General features: G+C 36.5%; 1 protein-coding gene across 1 annotated transcript in view; it reads right to left on the minus strand.

The window, feature by feature from the left end:
- LOC137772152 (ankyrin repeat domain-containing protein 17-like) overlaps positions 1 to 19365 on the minus strand; it is a 45647-nt gene extending 26282 nt beyond the window's left edge. The window contains 10 exon segments of the mRNA XM_068556055.1: positions 671 to 780; positions 1158 to 1349; positions 2707 to 2944; positions 4884 to 4901; positions 4903 to 4979; positions 7768 to 8001; positions 9179 to 9326; positions 9589 to 9736; positions 13315 to 13471; positions 19218 to 19365. Coding sequence (XP_068412156.1) covers positions 671 to 780; positions 1158 to 1349; positions 2707 to 2944; positions 4884 to 4901; positions 4903 to 4979; positions 7768 to 8001; positions 9179 to 9326; positions 9589 to 9736; positions 13315 to 13471; positions 19218 to 19329 — 1434 coding nt within the window. The 5' untranslated portion in view covers positions 19330 to 19365.
- Positions 19366 to 22635: the final 3270 nt, after the last annotated feature.

The raw sequence follows: 22635 nt of genomic DNA on the forward strand, positions 1-22635 counted from the left end.
TACTGAAGCCCATGCACCTAGAGCCCATGCTCCACAACAAGAGAAACCACTGCAATGAGAAGCCTGCGCACCACAACGAAGAGTAGCCCCCGCTCACCGCAACTAGAGAAAGCCCGACCCAACGCGGCCCAAAATAAATAAATAAATAAATAAATATTTTAAAAAAATGATCTCAGTATTTTATCCTTCTCACTAAATAAAAAGTTATTTGAGGGAAAAATATTATTTACTGAATACTTATCTTTTTAACTCCTTTATTTAATAATGCTTTGAATGGTATAGGTACAATTTATTTCCTAAACAACAGTGAAATGCCGCCTCTAAGCCATATTTGCCTTTTTATGACAAATCAGAAAAGCTTCTAAAAATAGCTAAGTACTTAAGGGAAAATTTGTATTAATTATTACGATTAATTATTAACATATCAAACACAAAATTTTCCCTTTTTTGTAGGGGAAAAGGGGTAGTACACTGGATAGTCCTGCTAACAAGGAAAATAAGAATGGACACCAAACAGCATAGGAAAAAAATATGACTAAATGAGATAAAGAATGGCAAAAAGGCCAACATAAAATTAGAAGTAAAGAAATACCTTTTGTCTATAATCTCCTTTCAATTAATTTCTTGCCTTAGCTTTAAATATTAAGATTTAGAAAGTGACATAGCTTACCAGATCTGCTCCTGCCTGAAGTAAGACATCTGCTACATCAGTATGACCATTTTCACAGGCGTATGTTTGTGCTGTATCCCCTGTTGCTGTTGTTGCATGAACATTAGCTCCTGCAGTAGTGTTAGATACACAGCCTTAATAAAAGAATCATAAGACACAAATGTGGATACTGAAATTTCTTCTAGATAAGCCATATCTCCTCAAATTAGACAAAACAGCCTTATCCATTTCTAGAAATAGAGAATATTGTCAGCATCTTTAAAAGCAAAAAAGAAAAAAAAATTAGAAGTAGATTACTGCTTAAACTTAAAACTGCAGATATTTCAAACAGCAATAAGGTAAATTATTCAGAATACACTAAAAAATTTATCACATGATTTTTCTATACACATTCAGTGCATCATACATCAAAAAAAAGCTATCTGCATTGTAATATTTTTACTTAAAGAAATCATGTAAAAAAACTCCCAAATGCAAAAATGCCTACCTGCGGCTAATGAGTATTTAACTAACTCCAAATGACCCTCTTGAGCAGCTTCCATTAAAGGGGTAGAACACCCTAGTTCTATATCAGCTCCTGCCTTAATTAGAAAGTCTGCCACTTCCAGAAAGCCTCCACAGCAAGCCAAAGTCAAGGCAGTTTCTTGAGTTTCTTCTGTCTGTGCATTGATATTTGCTCCTAAAATAAAGATTCTAATTATTTAAAGAAAGTCATTAACTTATTCCAGAGATAAGCAAAACATGATTATTTCCTAGTAAACTATACTTCAAAAAATGAACATTTATATTAATTTACTAAATGATGAAGTACCTCTCTCCTATTCTAGGAGGCAGTTAAAAATAAAACTATCAACACCACATCCACTAGTCCATATTTGATGTACACTGCTGGAATAAGATTTATTCAGCCAGAAGGTACAAGTCATGTGATTTAAGGCCTTAGAAAATAAACCACATTCCCTCGTTAGAAAGATTCAAAATAATGATGATAAAGATGTTGATGAAAATGATAATAGATAATATTTAATATGCTGTTATTTGTCAGGCAATATTTAAAGCATTTTACATATTTTTGTTAGCTCCATCTTTACAGCTATGGAAATTGAGATTAACTAACTTGCCCAAGGTCACAACAACATTATCATCATCACTACTACCACCATCACCACAGTTAACACTTAACAGGCACTATATGACAGTGTTCGAAAAGCTTCATACACATCTATAAACTGTCACAACAACCCTACAGACAACAAAATTGAGGCTCAGAAGGTTAGAAACTTGCCTAAAGTTACAAAATCGGCAAGCAGTGGATTTGTGATTCAAACAGAAGAAGTCTGCTCCGAAAACTATGCTTTTAAAATTCTAGTCAATATTACCTCTCAGTAAAACGTTTTTGAAGAATGTGCCATTCCTCTTAAATTTGTACAAACAAAACCTTTATTAGTAAAAGAGATATAAAACCAGGCTACCAATATGGATAGAGATGCGAGATTACTTCTAAACTTAAGGTATCTTAATACAGTCAAGTAACTGTTTCACTTTCCCCAAAAGAGAAGCCCACTGTGTACCGAGCTCCCTGACAGCTTCTTATACGTGCATTCTTGCATTCTCATCAAGTTAGTCCTTATGGCAAGATTTCCCATAGCATACTTTATGAAACACTAGAAACATCTAGAAAATATTTATTAATAGGTATTCTGCCCTACGAGGCATTCTCTCAATATATTAGCTGCAGAAATGCTGAATCTCATACATGCCCCCACATAACCTACAACCCTATCCCACCCCCACTTCTTTCTATTTTTATTAACACAGCACAAAATGGCTTGAAAGCTCTTAAATACTAAAGAAGTCCATCTGATTTTATTGAGTACAGTATGAGAGCTGTTTTCAAAGAAAATATTTCATCTTTAGTTTTTGTGATAGCACCTCATTACAAATCTACTAGAAAAATGAAATAAATTCAATTTTATAAAATCATAATCTTACATTTTACACATTTATGCGTTAGTGTCTTGATTGGTATTGGTTACCTTGGCCTAAAAGTAATGCCACCATTTCTTCATGTCCTTCACGAGCAGCTTCCATCAATGGTGTATAATCTTCATCGTTGACCTCTTCCAGGCTAGCTCCTCTTTCAATAAGTAAAGCCGCAAGTTCCACGTGCCCACCACATGCAGCCAAAGTCAATGGTGATTCAAATGAATCAGCAGGCATGTTCACTTGGGCACCACTGTCACGAAGTAACCTAGCTACTTCAGTGTGGCCATCCTGATTACAATGCAAGTAAAAAAACTGAATCAGCACCATTAAAAAATCTTTAAAAATACTTCTCAATTGCTATACAATGAAGTTTACTGATCTCAATTCAAATAAGAATTAATAAATCTACATTTAACAGGTGAGTAAGCAAGCATTAATTAAGACATATCTACAGTTTACTCTAGTAGTAAATAGCAATTGAGGATATAAAATATGTAGAAAAATACCTTCAATCAAAAAGCTTATTAACCATCAGAAAAAAAAAAAACCAGTAAGCACATAAAATAAGAGATTACTGTGAGATAACATCAACACTGCATAGTATAAGCTTACATGCTAAAAGCATAAAGTTTAGAAAGGGAAAGCAGGATTTTCATAGAAACCTTAAGGATAAGCAAAGTTTTGGCTAGGTAGAAAAAGAAAAATCCAATACTTTTTAGAGGAGTGGGGGAATTGAGCATGATGTGTTAGGGAAAAGGGAACACAATATGTACATGACAATTCCTTTGTTGCTCGACAATCAAATGCCAGTGAAAATTAAGAAAAAGAAAAAGAAGTTCTCTCTTAATATCTTCCGTCTTCTTTACCGGTCTCCCTTTCTCACAGTTTCCCTAAATACTGGCAACCCCAAGGCTCACTTTTCCATTCTTTCTTCCTTTGACACAATTTTTCCTTCTGTATTACCTCACAGACATTTCATCTTCTTTTGAACATGTCATGCCCATTTTTGCCTTGGTACTTGCCATATTACACAACTTTAAAGTCTTATCACTGTGGTTACTTTGCTGTTCCTTTAGCTCAGAATTTTCTCCCTCCATAAGTAGTCAACTCCTACATTTCCTTTAAAGTCCAGTTTAAAACCTCATTCTCTTAGCAAGTCTCCAAACGTATGGCCCCTACTAGTATCTTTCATCTACTTATAACACTTTCATTGCATGCAGAGTAGGTCTACAGAATATTCCACTTTAATTTTTTAATCTACATATAGTTTGTTTCTCATGGGGGTGGCAAGGATGTTTTAAGTTCCTTAGACACATTATGTCATTTAATCCTCACAACAACCCTAGAGAAGGATATTACTATCACAGATGGGGAACTCAAAACCCTCCCAGAAAACTTGTTTAATCAAAAGAATAAGTTACTAAAGCAAACACTGGTATGGCAATAAGAAAAACAAAAAATAACTCAAGTCTTAAATGGCTACTTAATTTTTTTTTAATTAGTAATTAAAATTTAACATCCTTTCAATAATCATTCTCTGAAGGGAAGTTGAGACAAGAAACTTAAAGTTAATTTGGGGTCTGTTTTATCTTTGGTGTGTTTTTCTCATAAATCTGTCTATAATGTTATTCTGACTCATTTCTGTGCCACAAGTCATAGACTGAGATACAAAAGTTTAAGAGTACTATAATTACGCATTCTCAAGTACAAATTTTAAAAAAAGTTCTTAAAAAAAGGAATTCAGGGCTGAGAAAAGACCACGATAGAGGATCTTTGGGAAGGGAGAATCTTTGGAAAGGGATCCTTGGGAAAGGAGAATGACAGAGGGGGAATTATGTAATGCAAATAATATTCTAATTTCAAATTTTTCATAAATTTTACATTACGGGTTTGATGAACATGTTTTACTTAGTAGTATTATGTGCATACTCTGTGGATTATGTTCTCATTTTTAATATCCTTGATCCATCTTTTAAAAAGTCACTTTTTGTGCCAATTACATAAAACCAGAAAATGAAGGTAGTGCTACAAAGCTTCAGAAAGCACCTCTGATAGAAGTTAATATTGCACAACTGGCTCTTATAACTCAGATAGCTGAGGTTCTGATCCACAAGTCATGATAAACAGAATCTTTGAACCCAAGGAAACGGCACTCACTCACTATACACTGGCTCTGTCTCTACCTAATATATAAATATATTTCATGTATGTATTTCACCAATCTTACCATGCAAGCCTCCATTAAAAGCAGTGTGCATTTCATCTGTTTTATGCTCTTGATCTGCGCCTGCTTCCAAAAGAAATCGCACCATCTCTAGATGTCCTAAACCAAAAGTTTATAAGATTTCTTAAAAATATTTTATTATTCCCCAAAAATAAAATTACAATATTTTGAAAAGTTATATTTCACTTATAGCAATACATTTATTACCATAATACTAAAGTCAGCTACAAGCCACCCTCAACTGCCCAACACAAATTATACAAGTGATCTGTGCTGTTCTACTCCTTACCCTGTTACCCTAGAAACTGCTATTACTAAAATCCTTGCTGTAGGTGAGCAAAGGTGGCCCTAAAATGCAACACCCAGAATATCCCCTCTACAACCTTTTTAGGGCCCAGGCATGCCATAGTTATTTTACTTATACTGTAGACTAAATTAGATTTTGTGACCTAGTAGCCTGGGATGATAATCATCACTGAAGTTATTTCTATGAGGAAATGAGCTTTAAGTTTCAACAACTACATCACAGACATTTTAGGAACAACCTGCTTGTAAGTTGGAAACCGTATATATAAAAATATTCTTGAAACAACACCATTTATATTTATTCATTTATTTAGATATAAATATATATATACACATACATATATATACACACACACATATATTTATGGAGTTTCAAATAAACCATATGCTTCAGTTCAGATAAAGATTACCTTGTGAGTAGTTACAATGAACATAAATTATATTTTAAAAAGGACTTCAGATACTATGTAAGAAACAGTAGAAAAGTGACTAATTTTTTTCCAACTTCATCTGGAATGAGCTGCAGTCAATTTTCAGTCAACTGGGAATGGAGGAAGGAGTGGATGGCGGAATCATGAACAGTTCAAATTAACTCTGGTGAATAAGTGTAGCACCTGCCATGCCTTGTTTTTGTTAACAAACGATCTCTCCTTCCTCTCTGTCATTCTCCCTTCCCAAAGATCCACATCAGTGCTTAGTCTCAGCCTGAATTCTATCCCTTCCCCATCTCCTCCTTGTCAATCTGTATCCTAAGAGACCTCACCAGAAATAGAGGAAAGTAAGAGTGTCCATGGATCCTTGGAAGTAGTAGAGATGTTCTCCACCAGCTCAGTTCTATATCCAGTTTCTCTAACAAAAGCCTGCAAGCCCCAACCTCAGCATGGTGGGGCTACAAGCATAGGACAGAGGGAAGAGTAGTTATACATAGCCCCATCTCAAAGCTCATTGGCCAGCTGGGTCTCAGTAGCAAAATGGAGCTAGTTCCGGTTTCAAAAGTATTTGATGGAAAGGTGAGACAGAGCCACCCAATCAGCCTGCCCTGGAGAGGCTGCCCCAAGGCTTAATTCCTCCCCTCCCAATGAAGATCAACCTCTGCGTAACTACTAAACACAACTGGAGCAGTAAGAGACCTCAGGTGTGCTTCCTAAGTACCCTTAATCTGAATTATCTGTAACACGAGATAATCAAAAGTCCTTTAGAGCACATTTTTACATTTAACTTAAATTTTAGTCATTTATGTGGCTAAGGAGTATTTTAGCCATGTTTTTTAAGTGAAGTGATTCCAAAAGACCTAACAAAACCCTGGCCACTCTGAAGTACTGATAGAATGAAACAAAACAACAGGAGGGCCAACACAAGGGGGAAGGAATCAAAGCCCTGGGTGCAAAATTTAAGGAGACATTCACTCACAAGCTAGTGTACGTGAAGATTCAGCCATTGAGAGTGAGTGCCTCCTTCACTTTTGTACCTTGCCTTGCAAGAGCTTTTTCTTGATGCCTCTGGGTCAAAAATGTATCACTTATTTTATGATACAATCATGACACAGCTGCAGATGGTAGAAAACATTGAAGTGAATGGCTATGCAGGTATAAAATTTCATGAAATTTTCTTTTCAAAAAGTTTCTTAGTTTATAGCAATTTATCTGTCAAAAAGGTTGATTCCGAAAAACGGCTGGCTCTGTGGCTGTCTTTTTAGAATCTAGAATCTAGATTAACTAGCTGAAGACCAAGTATCTTTCCAGACAATTATCTTGCCCCCCCCAAAAGAAGATATTTGACTCTATTATCAATATTTTCAGGTTGATTGACATCATTTAGAACACTATGTACCCCCTTTGTACAGCTATATATTGGTAGGTATTCTCAATTTCTACCAGCTCTTCCTTCTAACTTTATTAAACGTGTTGATGATACTCTAAAATTGTTCTTTGGAATACAAACTCCCTCCACACCACTCTTTATTTTTCTTTTCATATATCCTCCTTTCTCTTCAATTTTTTTCCTTTCTTCTTGGTATCATGAGAAATAGCTTAAGCACCTTCTTGTTAATAAATCACTCTAGCTTCTATTTCTTTCCTTCTTTACTGGCCGTATCGCGCAGCACGTGGGATCTTAGTTCCCCTACCAGGGATCTAACCCACGCCCCCTGCGGTGGAAGCGCGGAGTCTTAACCACTGGACCGCCAGGGAAGCCCCTCATTCTAGCTTTTATTGCATTTACTTTACATTTACAGCGAAATACTTCTGGATTCTTTTCTGTAAACCAGGCAAGATACTCTGACAAACAAAAGCATTAAAAAATACAGTGCATATTAAAATTAAATAACTGTTTCTAATAAAACAACTGGATCAACAGTCATTTTTCATTGACAATATTTATAATATTGAGTGTATATTTTAAAAGTTTAATATATAAAGTTTATATATTAAACTTTTAAATTCTAAAACACTTTAAACACTTATTTATAATGTACTATTACCATATTTATTTTTTATTTTAAGTGACTAACCATTCTATATGAAGTAACTGTCATTGCATGAGTTTAAAAACTTTGTTTAAAAAAACAAGTTCTTTACTGTACCTTTGTAACAAGCTAACGTAAGGGCACACTCTTTAAATTCATTGGAATGCGTATTAATGCCAGCCCCATTTTCTAGCAGCAATCTGGCTACTTCCACATGTCCAGCACTTCCAGCTTCCATAAGAGGAGTATGACCATTTTCATTACGGTCCTCAATACTAGCACCGGATTCCAAGAGCAACTTTACAACATCTACATAACCTCCAGCACAAGCATATGTAAGTGCTGTATTGCCTATTTGAATGAAGAAAAACAAAGACATTAACATAAAATACCAAAATAAAACAGAGGTTTATCTAGTATCAAAGACAAAACTGAAATGAGAGACTATAATCTTAATAAATTTAGCTATTACACTTATGTATATAATTCTTTTCTTCATTACATTTTATCTTACTGAAATCAACTCCCTATTCTTTCCATTTAAAAATCAGGGTCAAACACATGTGGAAAATCAGATACACTTATCACAATTGTAGAGTTATAAAAGCACTGAGCAATTCTGAAACTAACTTGAGGAAAGTTTTTTCCACATGAGGAAAAAGTTACACTGATTCTAACTTTAATCAGAGAAATGTTTCCCAAGCTTTATTTTTTCTTTGGATTATAATTATTCATCATATATAGATATACCTCATACCGTTACTTTTAATCACGTACTGTTTTCACTGCAAATTTACACATCAGTTAACTGGTGGCCAAAGTTAAAATAATTTCAAAAACATTCCCTCATAATGATAAAAATCTCCCACGTTACACGGGAAAAAAAGTTAACTTCTGGGTAAAATAAGAATTCCTAAAACCCCCTCAAACCAGAACATGCAGACCTTTAAAATGATTTAAAATATTTAATAAATTTAAAAATCTTGCATGAAGGAAGTATACAAAATATATTTTCATATATTTTAGAGCTTTTACACAAATCCATCTATGCCCAAATTTGAAAGGAAAAAAAAACTGATTTAGGTTAACATTGTCTCTTGTGTAACACAATGTTTTCATAATACTTTCTTTTTCTATAGGCCGCAATTTATTAACACTAGGCAATGACAGACCTGCCTTCTGTTGCATATCCTTCTTATTCTCCCTACCTTCCCTTCCATTTTCCCCTGATAAATAGGAAACTTGGGTTTGAGAGGTGGAGACCATCCTCTCCACTTCCAAGAGGATGGTCCTTTTAACTGGGCCAGTGTTTAATAGAAAAGAACCAAGGCCAGTTAATAGCACTCATACACAAAACAGGAGAAATTTCATTCAAAATATATTCTATGTACTTTAAGGCTAATGCACAGATATATACAAATGTGCAGCACTGATAACTGCAAAAGCATCACTAATGATCACTTTCATGTGAATTAATTACTATCAGAGGGTGTTAATATTTAAAAACTGAAAAAGAAGTATGCATAACCTGTTGAAAACTGTGCACTGACATCAGCTTTATGAGCTAGCAGCAACTTCACAATTTTGACATGTCCTCCATTAGCAGCAGCCATTAAAGGTGGAATGTCACCTTTGATCCACCTATCTTCCACATTGGCATGCATTGCCAACAAAACCTTATGAAAGAAAAAGTTGAAAGGATATTAGAAAATGATATTTTCATCAAAATTTTTTGAACATATATTTATGTTAACACCTACCTAGTCATACTACAGAGCCAATAAGCAAAAGAGCCAACAAACAAAAAAAATGTATCTAACAAAACTATTTCTTGAAATGAGCCTGATGGTTGATTTTATTTTATTATTTCCTTAATACACAGTCCAAATTAACACAAAACAATCAAAAAACTGTCAGCTTTATTTTGATAATACAAACCTGTGCAAGCTCATAATATTCAGCAGGACCAGCTAAACAAAGGAGGCTCTCCCCTTCCTCAGTGTGTTCATTTACACTTCGCCCTTCAATGAGTAACTTTCGCACAGCATTTACATCTCCTTCTGAACAGGCTTCTGCCAAGCTGCGGCTATTGGGGGAAGAATATTGTAATATCAGGATATAAGAATATAAAATATTGCCCAGCATAAGTGTTGATTTTTGAAATTAATCTGGACAGTAGTGCTAAAAAGAATCATTATTTCAATATGACTCATAACAAAAAGAAAATAAAATGATTCAGTTCACTGAGTTTTTAAAATCTACATATAAAAGTCACTGAATTAAAATTATCCACATTACAAAATGTTTTCGGTCATGTAACTGAAAGATAAAGTCTAATTTACTATAAGTAGGGGAAAAATACAGAATTTTAAAATATAAAATTGTATAGAAAAATCACATGAAGGAAATACAAGTTATAATTACACTTCTGTTTGTTTAGTCACTAGAACAATTTTATAAGATTTAATGAAATGGGTAAAACTTTTACTAATTATAAACACCTATCTGAGTTCTTCAATCAAGTAAAGGGAAATCAGATAGGAAAGTTGTGAGCATGTAATTTTGACTAATCTATGAATAACTGAGAAGGAGATTCTTTTTTTGAAGTATTTACTTATGCCATCATGTTTTGGGGAAGTATGAAAAATATCCAGGTAAGGCAAAGGCTTAATTCAAGCAAAAGGAGAGTGGAAAAAGTGGTGGAACAACAGAAAGTTATATTTAGAGTAAAGCATTTGCCCTGTAAATCTTCCAAAAGAATTTCAACTATGGACATTTCTAAAGATTCCTTCACTTGCGGCTACAATTCATTCTTAGAAAAACACTAAATCCAAGTCTCTTCATTAATAATCTCTTTATTTCAAATATACCTCAATTCTTACAACCTCCTCTTAAAATGTGGCCCTGTCACTTCAGGTACTAAAGCCATCATCCATGGATAACCTGTTTTCTACACCCATATTATCACTACCACCCAGTTTTAAGAACATCATCCTTAGCCAAAATTATGGAGAAGTCTCCTAAGCAGTCTCCCTGCTTTTACCCTTGCTCTCCTTCAGGCTCTTTTCAGTGAAGGAGCCAGAGAGATCTTGCTTAAAAGGAAGTAGACCTGTCACTCCTCTGCTCAGAATCCTCCACTGGCCTTTAACCTTACCCACAGTAAAAGTCAGAATCCTTGTAAGACCTGTCCAGTGGTAGGATCTCAAACTCCTCCTTTTACTTCTCTGGTTTCATCACCTACTATTCTCACTTACTCTTTCTGCTTTAGCCAAATTGGCTTTCCCGTTTTTCATGAAAAATGCTAATTAAGCTGCAACTCCAAGATTTATGTATCTGCTATCCCTCTGACAAAAAAGCTTCTCCCAGGCGCAGCTCACTGCCTTATCTCTTTCAGGTCTTTGCTAAAAAGCCACCTTTTAAAGGAGGGTTTCCCTGACTACCCTCTTAAAAATGCAACATGATCCCCAACCCCAAACACTGCCTTAGCACTTCCCCATTCAGTTTCTTCTGCCCATAATCGTTATCATTGTATGCCATACTATATATTTTGTCTACCTGTTAACTGTACTGTCCCCTGGCAAAGTGAAAGTCTCAAATAGCACTTAATAAGTTTGTCTCTTAATTTCCCATTTTATAGGCAATGACAGTCTCTAGACTCAATGTTCTCTATCACCTTTAAGTAAGTTCAGGACAAATCCCTCCCACAAGACATTTCATGTAGAAGAACATACTTTTTCTCCCTTTCGGGTGGTCTCTCATTCTCTCTCTCCCCCTCAGGCACACATCCTCCTTTATTTTCCCATTTGAACTTTCATTCAATTTCCTTAGGTGTGTTAGCTTTAAAAGAGCCTTTCAGGAACTACTCTAGCAACAGTTGAACTTCACAACTTCTGAGCAAAGGGTATGTGAAATCTGGCACATGACACCACACTTAACTAATGTAAAACCTGGCACATAACACCCACTGCGCACCACTGTTTCTCAAGCTTTGCTGAACAAATATGACCGTCACAAACATGGTCTAGTGTTTTGCTGATCACTTTTAGTAGTGTCAGTGCCAAAGAATCTATGACTCTTTATTTTTCTATTCTATTTCCTGCTTGAACTAGCTTTAATATACTCTTCAAGGTGTCTTGCCAGTCCCAGAAGGCACATGAAAAAATATCTGGAGAATATCAATAATATCGTAGGCTAGAAAAACTGAACGTTAACTAAGGAATAGAACTGGAAGTTAACTAAAGAAGGAGAGTCAATCTATGTGAAGGATGGTAAAATAAATTAATAAAAACAGAAAACTTAGATGAATGAAGACAAACAGTTAAGAGAAACAGCAAATTCTCACTCTTGTTAATACTAAAAGATGTTGCATAAAAACACTATTATATAAAAGACAATTCTTGAATGCTATTTTTTATTCTCTAAACTCATATATAAGAGTATTCTCATTTTTTCAACTATTTAAAGGGAACTGCTAAAATACAGTTGACCCTTGAACGACACAGGGGTTAGGGGTAACCACACTCCACTCAGCTGAAAATCTGCAAATAACTTAATCAGTCTGCCCTCCATAAATGCAGTTCCTCCATATCTCTATATCCACGTTTCTGCATCCATGGATTCAACCAACCACAGACTGTGCAGCAATGTAGTATTCACCACTGAAAAAAACCTGTGCTGGGAGTTCCCTGGTAGTCTAGTGGTTAGGATTCGGCTTTCACTGCCGTGGCCTGGGTTTAATCCCTGGTCGGGAAACAGATCCACAAGCCACGTGGCGTGGACAAAAGAAAAAAAAAAAAAGAAAGAAGAAAAGAAAGAAAAAAAACCTGTGTATAAGTGGACCTGTGCAGTTCAGACCTGTGTTGTTCAAGAGTCAACTGTAAATAAAATGGCTTAATGGCTTCTTTTCAGTTAAAGGGAAAAAAAAGAAGCCTCTGAAGGGTGAAGACAGTAACATGTATTAATGGTTCTTTTCCAGCTGCTTCCTTGGCATTGTATTTTTCATTATACTATCCATAATTATTTTATATACAAGATGGTGTGATTGTTTTTTCTTGCTTAACATCATCAGAAAAACTTTAAAGGCCAAGTCAGAAAATATTTACTGAGTTCTTACTAAACGTGAAATATTATATAAAAGGAATTATAGGACAAATAAAAATAACATCCCTGGAACTCACTTACATTAAGTTACGGAAACTAGATCTTTGACGTTTTTGAACATTCATAAAGCAAATAAACAAATAAAAGCCCTGCCCTTTAAAATGGTCAGAACTATGCACATGAAGTAGAAAATGGCATGACTAATTAGAAATCATTTACTTCTTTGTCACCAAAACATTAAAAGAAAACAAAATCTAAATAAGCAAAAGGTCTTTTATAACATATTGGCTAAGAAGTCAGCCTTGTAGTCAGACAGACACTGGTGTCCTGCCTCTGCTACTTGTTACCTATTCAATCTTAAGTTACTTCTTTTCAGCTGTTCATGAGTAAAATGGGAATAAAAACAAAATCCATGCCTAAGGCTTTTCGTGAGTATAAGTAAGATATCACAGGTAAAGTGGTTAGCATAGTGCCAGGCACAAAATACATGCTCAGTAAATGTTAGCTATTTTAATTATTTTTAAGAAAATGTTTTTATACTGATCACAGTGGAAACCCACTTACTTGTCCGACTGCCCTGCGTTTGCTGTGCTTTCAGCTCTCATACGGGGAAGCGCAGCAGCAGCTTCATCCAACGCACAACTAACAGATGATGTCAACCTCCGAAGCACTTCAGGATCTGCAAAGGCTTTACCATCAGCCGTAGATAATTTGCCTATTCCTATTCTATTATTTTCACACCAATTCAGATATACCCAAAAGGAGAAACAAAGCAAAATTCAAGTTACTTAACTCTATTTATGTTAAACTCCAAATGATACACTGGACATATATATTGCCTGGCCAGAATCTTCTGGGAAATCCCTGTTCTCCAGTTTTCTAGTAGTCTTATTCCTTCCATGTGGTCCGTAAGTGCTCAACTCTGTGACTCTCTGCTTCTAGAAATGGGTCGTTGGTCTATGCTGGCACAATCGGGTGTCCTCGCTCAGACTTCTGCCGTACGTTTGCAAGAAGAACCTATGCTCAAAGGTTGCTAAATTGGGAGTCATGAGCTATTTGGTCACTTTTATCACCACAAAGAGAAAAAGACTACCCAAAATAAGTCAACATAGAGGAGAGGAGAGCAGAGAAATAGGAAGGAGACAGTTCTGATCAAGTTATATTTGACTCATTGACACTAGTACTGCCAGAAGCCAGCACCATCCCCATACCTTTGGTAAATGCCCATTTTCGTTTAAGAATGTTTAGTTGGGCTACTACCACTTGTGACCAAAAAATGGCCATATAAGACATTATAGGTTATAGAAAAGATCACCTATCTATGAGTACCTATTTGCTTCAAATTACGACTACAATTTACTACATACACCCAAAATCATGTCTAAAAACACCATATCTAAAAAATAATCAGAATAGACAAATTTTTTTAAAATTTCAAAAGCAGAAATGGTTAGTCACCATGTACATGAAACACAACTTGTTGCTATTCTACATATCACTATAAAGCAAGCTGATCTCTAACCTTTATTATTCTAAACTCAGTGCTGCTAATCCAGGCTGCCCATCAGTGGAGCCTTTCAAAAGTACAGATGCTGAACTCTCCTATATCTAAAGATAGAATTCAGTAAGTAAAAGGAAGGCCTAGGGATCTACATACTTTAAAGGCTCTAAGGAGATTCTGAAGCACAGCCAGGATTAAGAACCTTTGCTCTAACTTGAAGATAAAACATCTAATGTTATAATGGATATTACAGAACCCCACTACTCAACATGTAGTTCATGAACTACTGATAGAAGCATTACTGTCACTTGCGAGGGCTTGTTAGAAATACAGAATCTGAGACCCTAAAATTTACTGATCAATAACCTACATTTTTAAAAAAGATCCCCAAGTGATTCAAATGCAATTAAGGTTTAAGAAACACTATTAGAGGTTTTAAAACAAACTATTTAACTAAGACAAAGACCAAAAAGATCTCCCAAGTGATAATAAACATATCTGCACGGATTTCTTTTGATAGTGGAAGGACTCAATAATATCATATAAGTTTGTGTTTGAAGTTTATTTTAAAAAAACTTTATACGCGTTTGCTGTTCCTTCTGACAAATCCAAGATATGAAATATTACATCTTATGGAATAAATATGGCAAAAAGCATTTCTGATTTTAGATATTTAGATATAACAAATGTTCAGAGCAGTCAAATTTAGTGTCTGCTACAATCAAGATGTACAAAGGATAAAAACAGTCTTAATCTGTGGTAAGACTGATACCTACTGCATAATTTGTGTCACTAATATTAAAAGGCAACTGTAGTCTGAACATGCTACAGTAGTATTTATTCAATGAGATATCTGTGGTTAGTTAAGTATCCTTACATTATTTTATTATTATTTTTTTTTAAAGAGATTTTCTGGCTTTATTTATTTATTTATTTATTTATTTTTGGCTGTGTTGGGTCTTCGTTTCTGCGCGAGGGCTCTCTCTAGTTGCGGCAAGCAGGGGCCACTCTTCATCGCGGTGCGCGGGCCTCTCATTATCGCGGCCTCTCTTGTTGCGGAGCACAGGCTCCAGACGCGCAGGCTCAGTAGTTGTGGCTCACGGGCCTAGTTGCTCCACGGTATGTGGGATCTTCCCAGACCAGGGCTCGAACCCGTGTCCCCTGCATTGGCAGGCAGACTCTCAACCACCGTGCCACCAGGGAAGCCCCTATCCTAACATTATTGAGACCAATATCACAGATGCATTCTCACATGAGAGAATTAGCTCCAATATTTTAGCCAACTCAGATGGGCTATATAACAACTATTTGTCAGTGACAAAAAAGAACTAAACAAGAGGATACGTCCAGATCAGAAGAAAGTAATCCCTGTTTTAAAAAAATAACATTTAAAATAAAATATTCCATATTAAATTTTTATGAACTTCTCATATCTTCATAAGTAAAGATAACTAGCTTAGTAAAAATAACTAGGAAGTAACTAAGAAATACATAGTAACCTTTCAAATAAATAAACAGTGCTTGGAAATGAATTTATCTAGCTACTCTGGATTATGGTGATCTTTTTTACTGGTCTTATTCAATTATTAGATATTAATCAGTAAAGATCAATAACAGAAAAGATACACGATGACCAAATTATTCTTTCCAAGTTATGACATTTAATCAATTGAACAGAACCATATAATTTCAGAGAAAAGGTGTATTAAATGATTATCTAGATTTTTGATTTCAAGATGATTTTAAGACAATTATTTCCCCCCTTTTTCTTCTCAGAACTTACTCAAAGGAGAACTAAAATACAACAGGAACTCCATCTTTGATAAAACTAGAAGAAATTTGTGAATCAAAGCTAATATTCATGAAGACATAGTAAAGAGGAGACTAACTGACTTAGCAGAACAGAATAAGCAGAAACATAGAAATCAGTGAGAAACAAAGTGATCAGCCCAATAGGACTCAGGAGGACTACAGGTTCCAGGTTCAGGGTGAGGCTTGGGTTGGAAAACAGAGAGACTGGCTGAACACCTGTGAGGAGCAGTCAGACATTTAAGACTCCATCCCAAACTGCACAGCCAGATAATTATTCTCTAAAGAGACTAAGCCAGAAAGACCCTGGGCTAGAAGATATTGGCTATAGATGAGGAAGAGATAATACTAAATTGAAAATGAGGATTAAGTGAACATATGCATGATAAACAGTGAGATCCTTAGCCCCTTTTCTACTCTCAGCTCCCCAAATGCTGGCAGCCAGCATTTATAATTCACTAGACAAAAACAGGCAGATGTGTCTCTCAAGAAATTAAACAGCCACAGAGAAAAGACTTAAAGATATTGACATTTGGGGGTTCTCAAAGAAATGGAGAGGCTTCTGTCCAATCACTGGTAAACTAGGAATTCCAAAATGTTCCCAAGATTACCCAGCTCTGGTATACACACTCTATATAATCTTTGGGACTGTGAATTTGATAGATTTTATCCCCATGGTTAGGTTATGCTATATGGCATAGTTGACCTGAAGATAAGAAGGTTATCTGGGTGGGCCTGACCTTATCACATGACCGCAGGAAGACCAAAGAGATTTCTTTGGCTGGTTGGAGAAAAGGAAATCAGAGATTCAAAGCACAAGGATTCCACATGCCATGCTGATGTGAAGATGGGGGGAATGTGGGCGACCTCAAAGAGGTGAGAGCAGTTTCAGCTGACAGTCTGTACGAATATCAGGATCTCAGTCCCACAATTCCAAGGAATTAAATTCTGCTGCCAACAATAATAAACTTGGAAATGGATTTTCTTGTACAGCCTACAGATGAGAACTCAGCTTAGCTGACACCTTGATTGATTGTTAGCTATTATAAAGAAAACGGGAAAAAAAAGGGAATAAACACAGAAGTGAGAAAAATGAAGCAACTATTAGCATCCTATAAAAAGGAACTCTACCTCCAAAAGTAGCTCCTTTCAGCTGAAATCTACCTTCATGTAGCCTCTTTAAACCTGGTTCTGCCTCTTCGAACCACAGAAAACAAATATCCCTCTTATATTCAACTTGAGCCTTCTCATCTTCAGGAGAAACATTCCCTGTTCCTCTTATGACATGGTTTCAAATAATTTCACAGTCCTCATTTCTCTCAGGTAAACTCCTAAAGCAACATCAAATCTCAGGCAAATGCTAAATTATATCACTGCTACCCTGTACAGTTTTCCATACTCAAGGAAAGAACCTTGCATGTGCCCCTACCATGTTTTCATCTGCATTTGGTCAAGATTCCCTTAATAATCCATTCTAGAATTTTACCCAGGATAGAAATCAAACTTAACCATGAGTCCTTCAAATATTTAGAGGCTGTGTTCTGAGATATTTATTGAAAGGATTATCAAACAGCAATAGGTCAGTTTTATGCTATAATGAAATATCAGTTTATATGCATTGAATGTACAGAATCTAGCATTGGTTCAGGGTGCTCAAGCCATGAACAATTAATGTTCACCATATATTTATGTCCACTTTAGGAAAGTTAAGAAAATATGGTTGTTTTAAATGATCATAGAGATTTAGAGTTACTGTTCCCTTATATTTAAGGCATATTACATATCATGATGCTTACTCTTGGTTATGTATATAAACTCTAATTAAAACACTTCCTATGAGGACAATATAATGATGATTCACTTTACAAAAATATAATGATGATTCACTTTACAAGGTTTTAAAAGACAATCTATGACAAAAAAGTGGAAGGAATTATACACAGTCGATTCTTATTATTCATGGTAGTTATGTTCTGTAAAGTCACTGGGAACACTGAACTAATGAATACTGAACCACTGCTCCAAGGGGAAATACAGGGCTAGGTGCCTGCAAGTCTCTGGCCACAGCATTTGCATTCACCAGTCAATACATAAGCTTGTTTTATGTGTGTTTTTGTTTAAATACAATCTTATTTAATATATTATACTTGATTTATTAACATTGAACTCACAGCCAACAGCACTATAACTCATGCTGAAGAGGCTTATCTAATACACGTATATTCTACAAAAGGCAAATCACAGCCTTCTCACATTTAGTAACACTAGATAGCACTTCAGCATTATACTTGGAGGCCATTTGAAATCACCAACAAAAGGCACAAAACTGTGGAAAATGTGGCACTAAGTAGACCATGGAAAGGACACTTGTTTACAGTATGAGAGCTGAAACAAGAAGGCAGAGAGCATCACTTCAGCAGAAAACATGCACGCAGAACAACTCAAAATTTTCACCATTCTGTGCATTTCTAAGAAAGACTGAGAAAGCACTATAATTTGGGGGTATAAATACATTTTATAAAGTAGGTGAATTTGCAAAAATGGAATTCAGGACTAATGAAAACTAACTGTATAAGAAGTCTCTGTTTGCACTTCCCTGGTGGTGCAGTGGTTAAGAATCCGCCTGCCAATGCAGGGGACACAGGTTCGAGCCCTGGTCCAGGAAGATCCCACATGCCACGGAGCAACTAAGCCTGTGCACCACAACTACTGAGCCTGTGCTCTAGAGTCCATGAGCCACAACTACTGAGCCCATGTGCCACAACTACTGAAGCCCGCGCGCCTAGAGCCCGTGCTCCACAACAAGAGAAGCCACCGCAGTGAGGAGCCCGCACACCGCAACACAGTAGCCCTGCTCGCCGCAACTAGAGAAAGCCCACGCGGAGCAACGGAGACCCAGCACAGACAAAATAAATAAAATTAACAAAGAAGTCTCTGTTTATAAGGTTTACAACAACCTGTCAATTTTATTCTGGTAATGAAACTATGCTTATATGAAATGTTGCATGTAATGCTCTAGAAAGTAATCCACTAAGCTTTATGAATAGTCTTACACTAAATATACAACATCATACATTTATAAGAACCAGAGTTTTTAAGAGTTATGTAGAACTTTGGAAAATTAGGCTTATTATATATGTAGAGTTTGCAGGCTTACCTGCAGCTTCTAGTAAAGCTTCCAGGCTAGCTTGTGTTTCTGGATCTACTGTCCTGAGGTCTGCACCATCAGCAGCACCTGACAAGAGGAACTTGGAAGCCGTTTCCAGCATTGGATTTTCCAAATCCTCCTGATCCAAAATGAAAGACTCCACCTAGAAAACAAATACCAAAAAAAGAAGAAGGGGAGGAATGAAAGGAGAAAAGGAAACTTGGAAGAGAAATAAACAGAAGAAAAAGGAAGAGAAGAGAAAAATATTTTAACATCAAAATCAATGATAAATACAATGCAATCCTGAATAATTTCAATGGGATAGATAAGCCCACAGTTTAAAGGAGAAAATTACATTTGTAGAATAATTTAAGAATGTATTATTCATATCATATGTAGTCTATTTTCTTTTCTTACTGAAATCATATGTATTCTTTTCTATTCTAATTTCATGGGGGAAGGGTAGTGGATGGGAGAGGTTATGAGGTTAATACTTAGACATGAAACCTTTGACTTTGGTAGAGGACCTAAATTAGCTGTTCTTAAATCTTTTGTTCTCAGGACACCTTTATACACCTATAAAGTACTGTGCTGCTCCCAAGGACTTCATATAAGGGTTATATTTATTAATATTTACCGTATTTGAAATCAAACTACAGTATCACAAAATCAAAACATTAATATCACTACTGGCTTCATTACAAAAGTTTTTAAGTACTGGAACGCTGTCAAGCCCAGGCAAATAAAATTTCCAAAATTCTAGTTTGTGCTTGAAAGCTTAATTTTATCACTGGTGACAAATACTGTTGATTGTTTCCCTTAAAGGAATAGGCTCACTTCGATCATTTCTGAGAACATTTGCCAAATACCCAAGTTTGACAGGCATAGTATGTCTGTCTTTTATATTTTTCCAGCAAAAAAGACATTTCATAAAAAAAAAAGTGGACTATTCACCTCACATCTCAAAAAAGCTCAAGTGCTTTTCCCTCAAACACCACCATACTTTTATATGCATAAGTGCTTTATGTGTACTTCCCATTTTGTCACACAATAACATTAAAAGGACATGTATTCCAAAGTGGAAATTTCAAAAAATTAATATTTCTTGCTCTATCCAGATTATTCTTCAGGTGAAACTGGCCTTTCATTTTATTTTTTTAACTGTGAGTATATGGCAGTGATAACTACAATGATACTGGCACAATTTGGTGCCATGGCCTTAAGAGGCCAGCAGTTTTACCTACCATTGCTTTTGTATCATCAGTGCAAATATCAACCCAGTCAAAAGGCAAATAACATATTAGTATTGGGATGAAAACATTTTTGACCTCTTGAACATCCTGAAATGATTTCTGGGAACTTGAGAGGGCTGCAGACCATACACTGAGAACCACTGATAAACAGTAACATAGACCAGATTCAATTAAAAGAAATGTAAAGAATTAGAAAAGAGCAACTCTTAAGACGGGGAAAAGTTTTGTTTTGACATCCCTTGTCATGGTGCTACTTACCAATAGGTATAAAGATATAATTCTTTACAGTTTGCTGATCAAAAGTTGATAAGTATTATATAAAAATCACTAACACGATCAGGTGAAATTTATTTCACAAGTCTAAAGTACTTCTAACACTGTAATAACTAAAATAGATATAAAAGTTACTAACAACCTAGAACACAATTACCCTCATGCCTAGTATCTAGCTGTCAGAAATAAGATTTTAAAACTTCGGAAATAAAATTCTTAACCAACGTAACATCAGAAACTCTATTGTTCCATCTTTAAAAGTCACCTGTCTAGCAACCAGGCATAAATCCTATATTTAATCAATACATATTTAATATTGAATGTTAAATTTAGGGGGAAATAATATGCTTCTTTCTAAATTTCCGTTAAGCTAATGCAGTTTAATATGAAATAACATTTCAGATTTCTAGTATTTCAAATATAAATAGACACAGAACACTCTGAAAATAATCTCCGTAAATATTTGAAAATTTTCAAAAATTTTGCTATGTATTAACCTTAAATACCTATATGATAGGAGGGAGTTAAGAAAAAGACAATAATTTTTTTTTTGGACTTGAAAAAAAATTATTCCAATCAGAAATACCAAAAGAAACACGTTAACTCTGCTTAAGATCTTCTTCGGGAAGGATTTTTTTAACCAAGTTTCCAATTTCAGTACTATCTTCATGTCAAGTTCAGGTGTCAATGTTCCACTGGCTTTGTAAAAGAAATCTGACATTTTTCCTTCTTTAAGCTGGTGAACAATTTAAATCTTATCATTATCTTTTTCTTGAAAGTTAAAAGAATTCACCTGAAACACCATCTGGGACTGGTGTTTTGGGGGATGGTAGCTTTTTGATAACTTTCTCAATTTCTTCCATTGTTAGGTCTGTTAGGTTCTCTCTTCTGGAGTCAACTTTGATAACTGGATTTCCGCTCTCCAGGCGTCCATTTCCCCGGTCTGTGGTAAGGGGGAGGGGAGGGTGGCGGACGGGGTCGACCAGGCCCCTTCCGTCCCGGACATTCAACGGAGCCAGGGGTCCCGGAATCCCAGACCCCGAGGGGGCAGGCGCCCTTCCGCGGTCCCAACGCCGCTCTCCCGGGCCGCAGGCAAAGCCCGGCCCCTCCCCGCCCCGCTCTCGATGCGCGCCGGGAGGCACCTTCCTTCCCGGGGCGCGCCCAAATGAACGCACTGCCTCCTCAGCCGGAAAGGCTCGTTCCGGCAGTCGGACGGCTCTCCCGGCCCAGCGAAGCCCGGCAGCGGGCGGCAGAGCTGGGAGGCAGGAGGTGGGCCCTGCGGCTGCAGGTCCCACCCGGGATGGCGCGCGCGGGAACGGCGGGGCGCACCGTGGGGGGGGGGGGCGCACTGCGCGCGCGCGGAGGGCGGGGGGGGGGGGGTGAGTCCTCAACGGCCGCGCCAGAGGGCCGTGCAGGCGGCCTCCTCAGACCCTCCTTCGTGCTTCCACTCACTCCACACGGAGGCCGGGGGAACCCCGTGCTGTCCTCTCGGCCGCTTCCTGTACTCACCCATCGCCCCGGGCGCCCGGCTCCACGCCCGGTAGCGACCCGCCTGCAGGCTGGCGAGCTCGCGAGACAATCATTTTTTTTTGACTTTTATTTTTAAATGCAGTAGTGAAAGCATAAGTGTTATACATTAGGAAGGGGACTTTTCAGCATGGTTTGGTCATAGACACATGTGATTCAATATTATAGAGTGGTAAAAACTATGTCCTCCTATCTTTAACCATGGTCCAGACAATGAGTCTTTCTAGAGAAAAAGTTGCATCCCAATGAAATTTTCTCTGTTAAAATATCTACAATTTTTCAATCCAATGGGAGAAGACAAAAAAAAAAAAAAAGGAAATAATCATGGAAAAATGAACACAGGTTAAAATGAACAGGTGAAAAATTAAATAATG

The sequence above is a fragment of the Eschrichtius robustus genome, chromosome 11 (assembly GCF_028021215.1).
Source record: "Eschrichtius robustus isolate mEscRob2 chromosome 11, mEscRob2.pri, whole genome shotgun sequence".
Taxonomy (NCBI): domain Eukaryota; kingdom Metazoa; phylum Chordata; class Mammalia; order Artiodactyla; family Eschrichtiidae; genus Eschrichtius; species Eschrichtius robustus.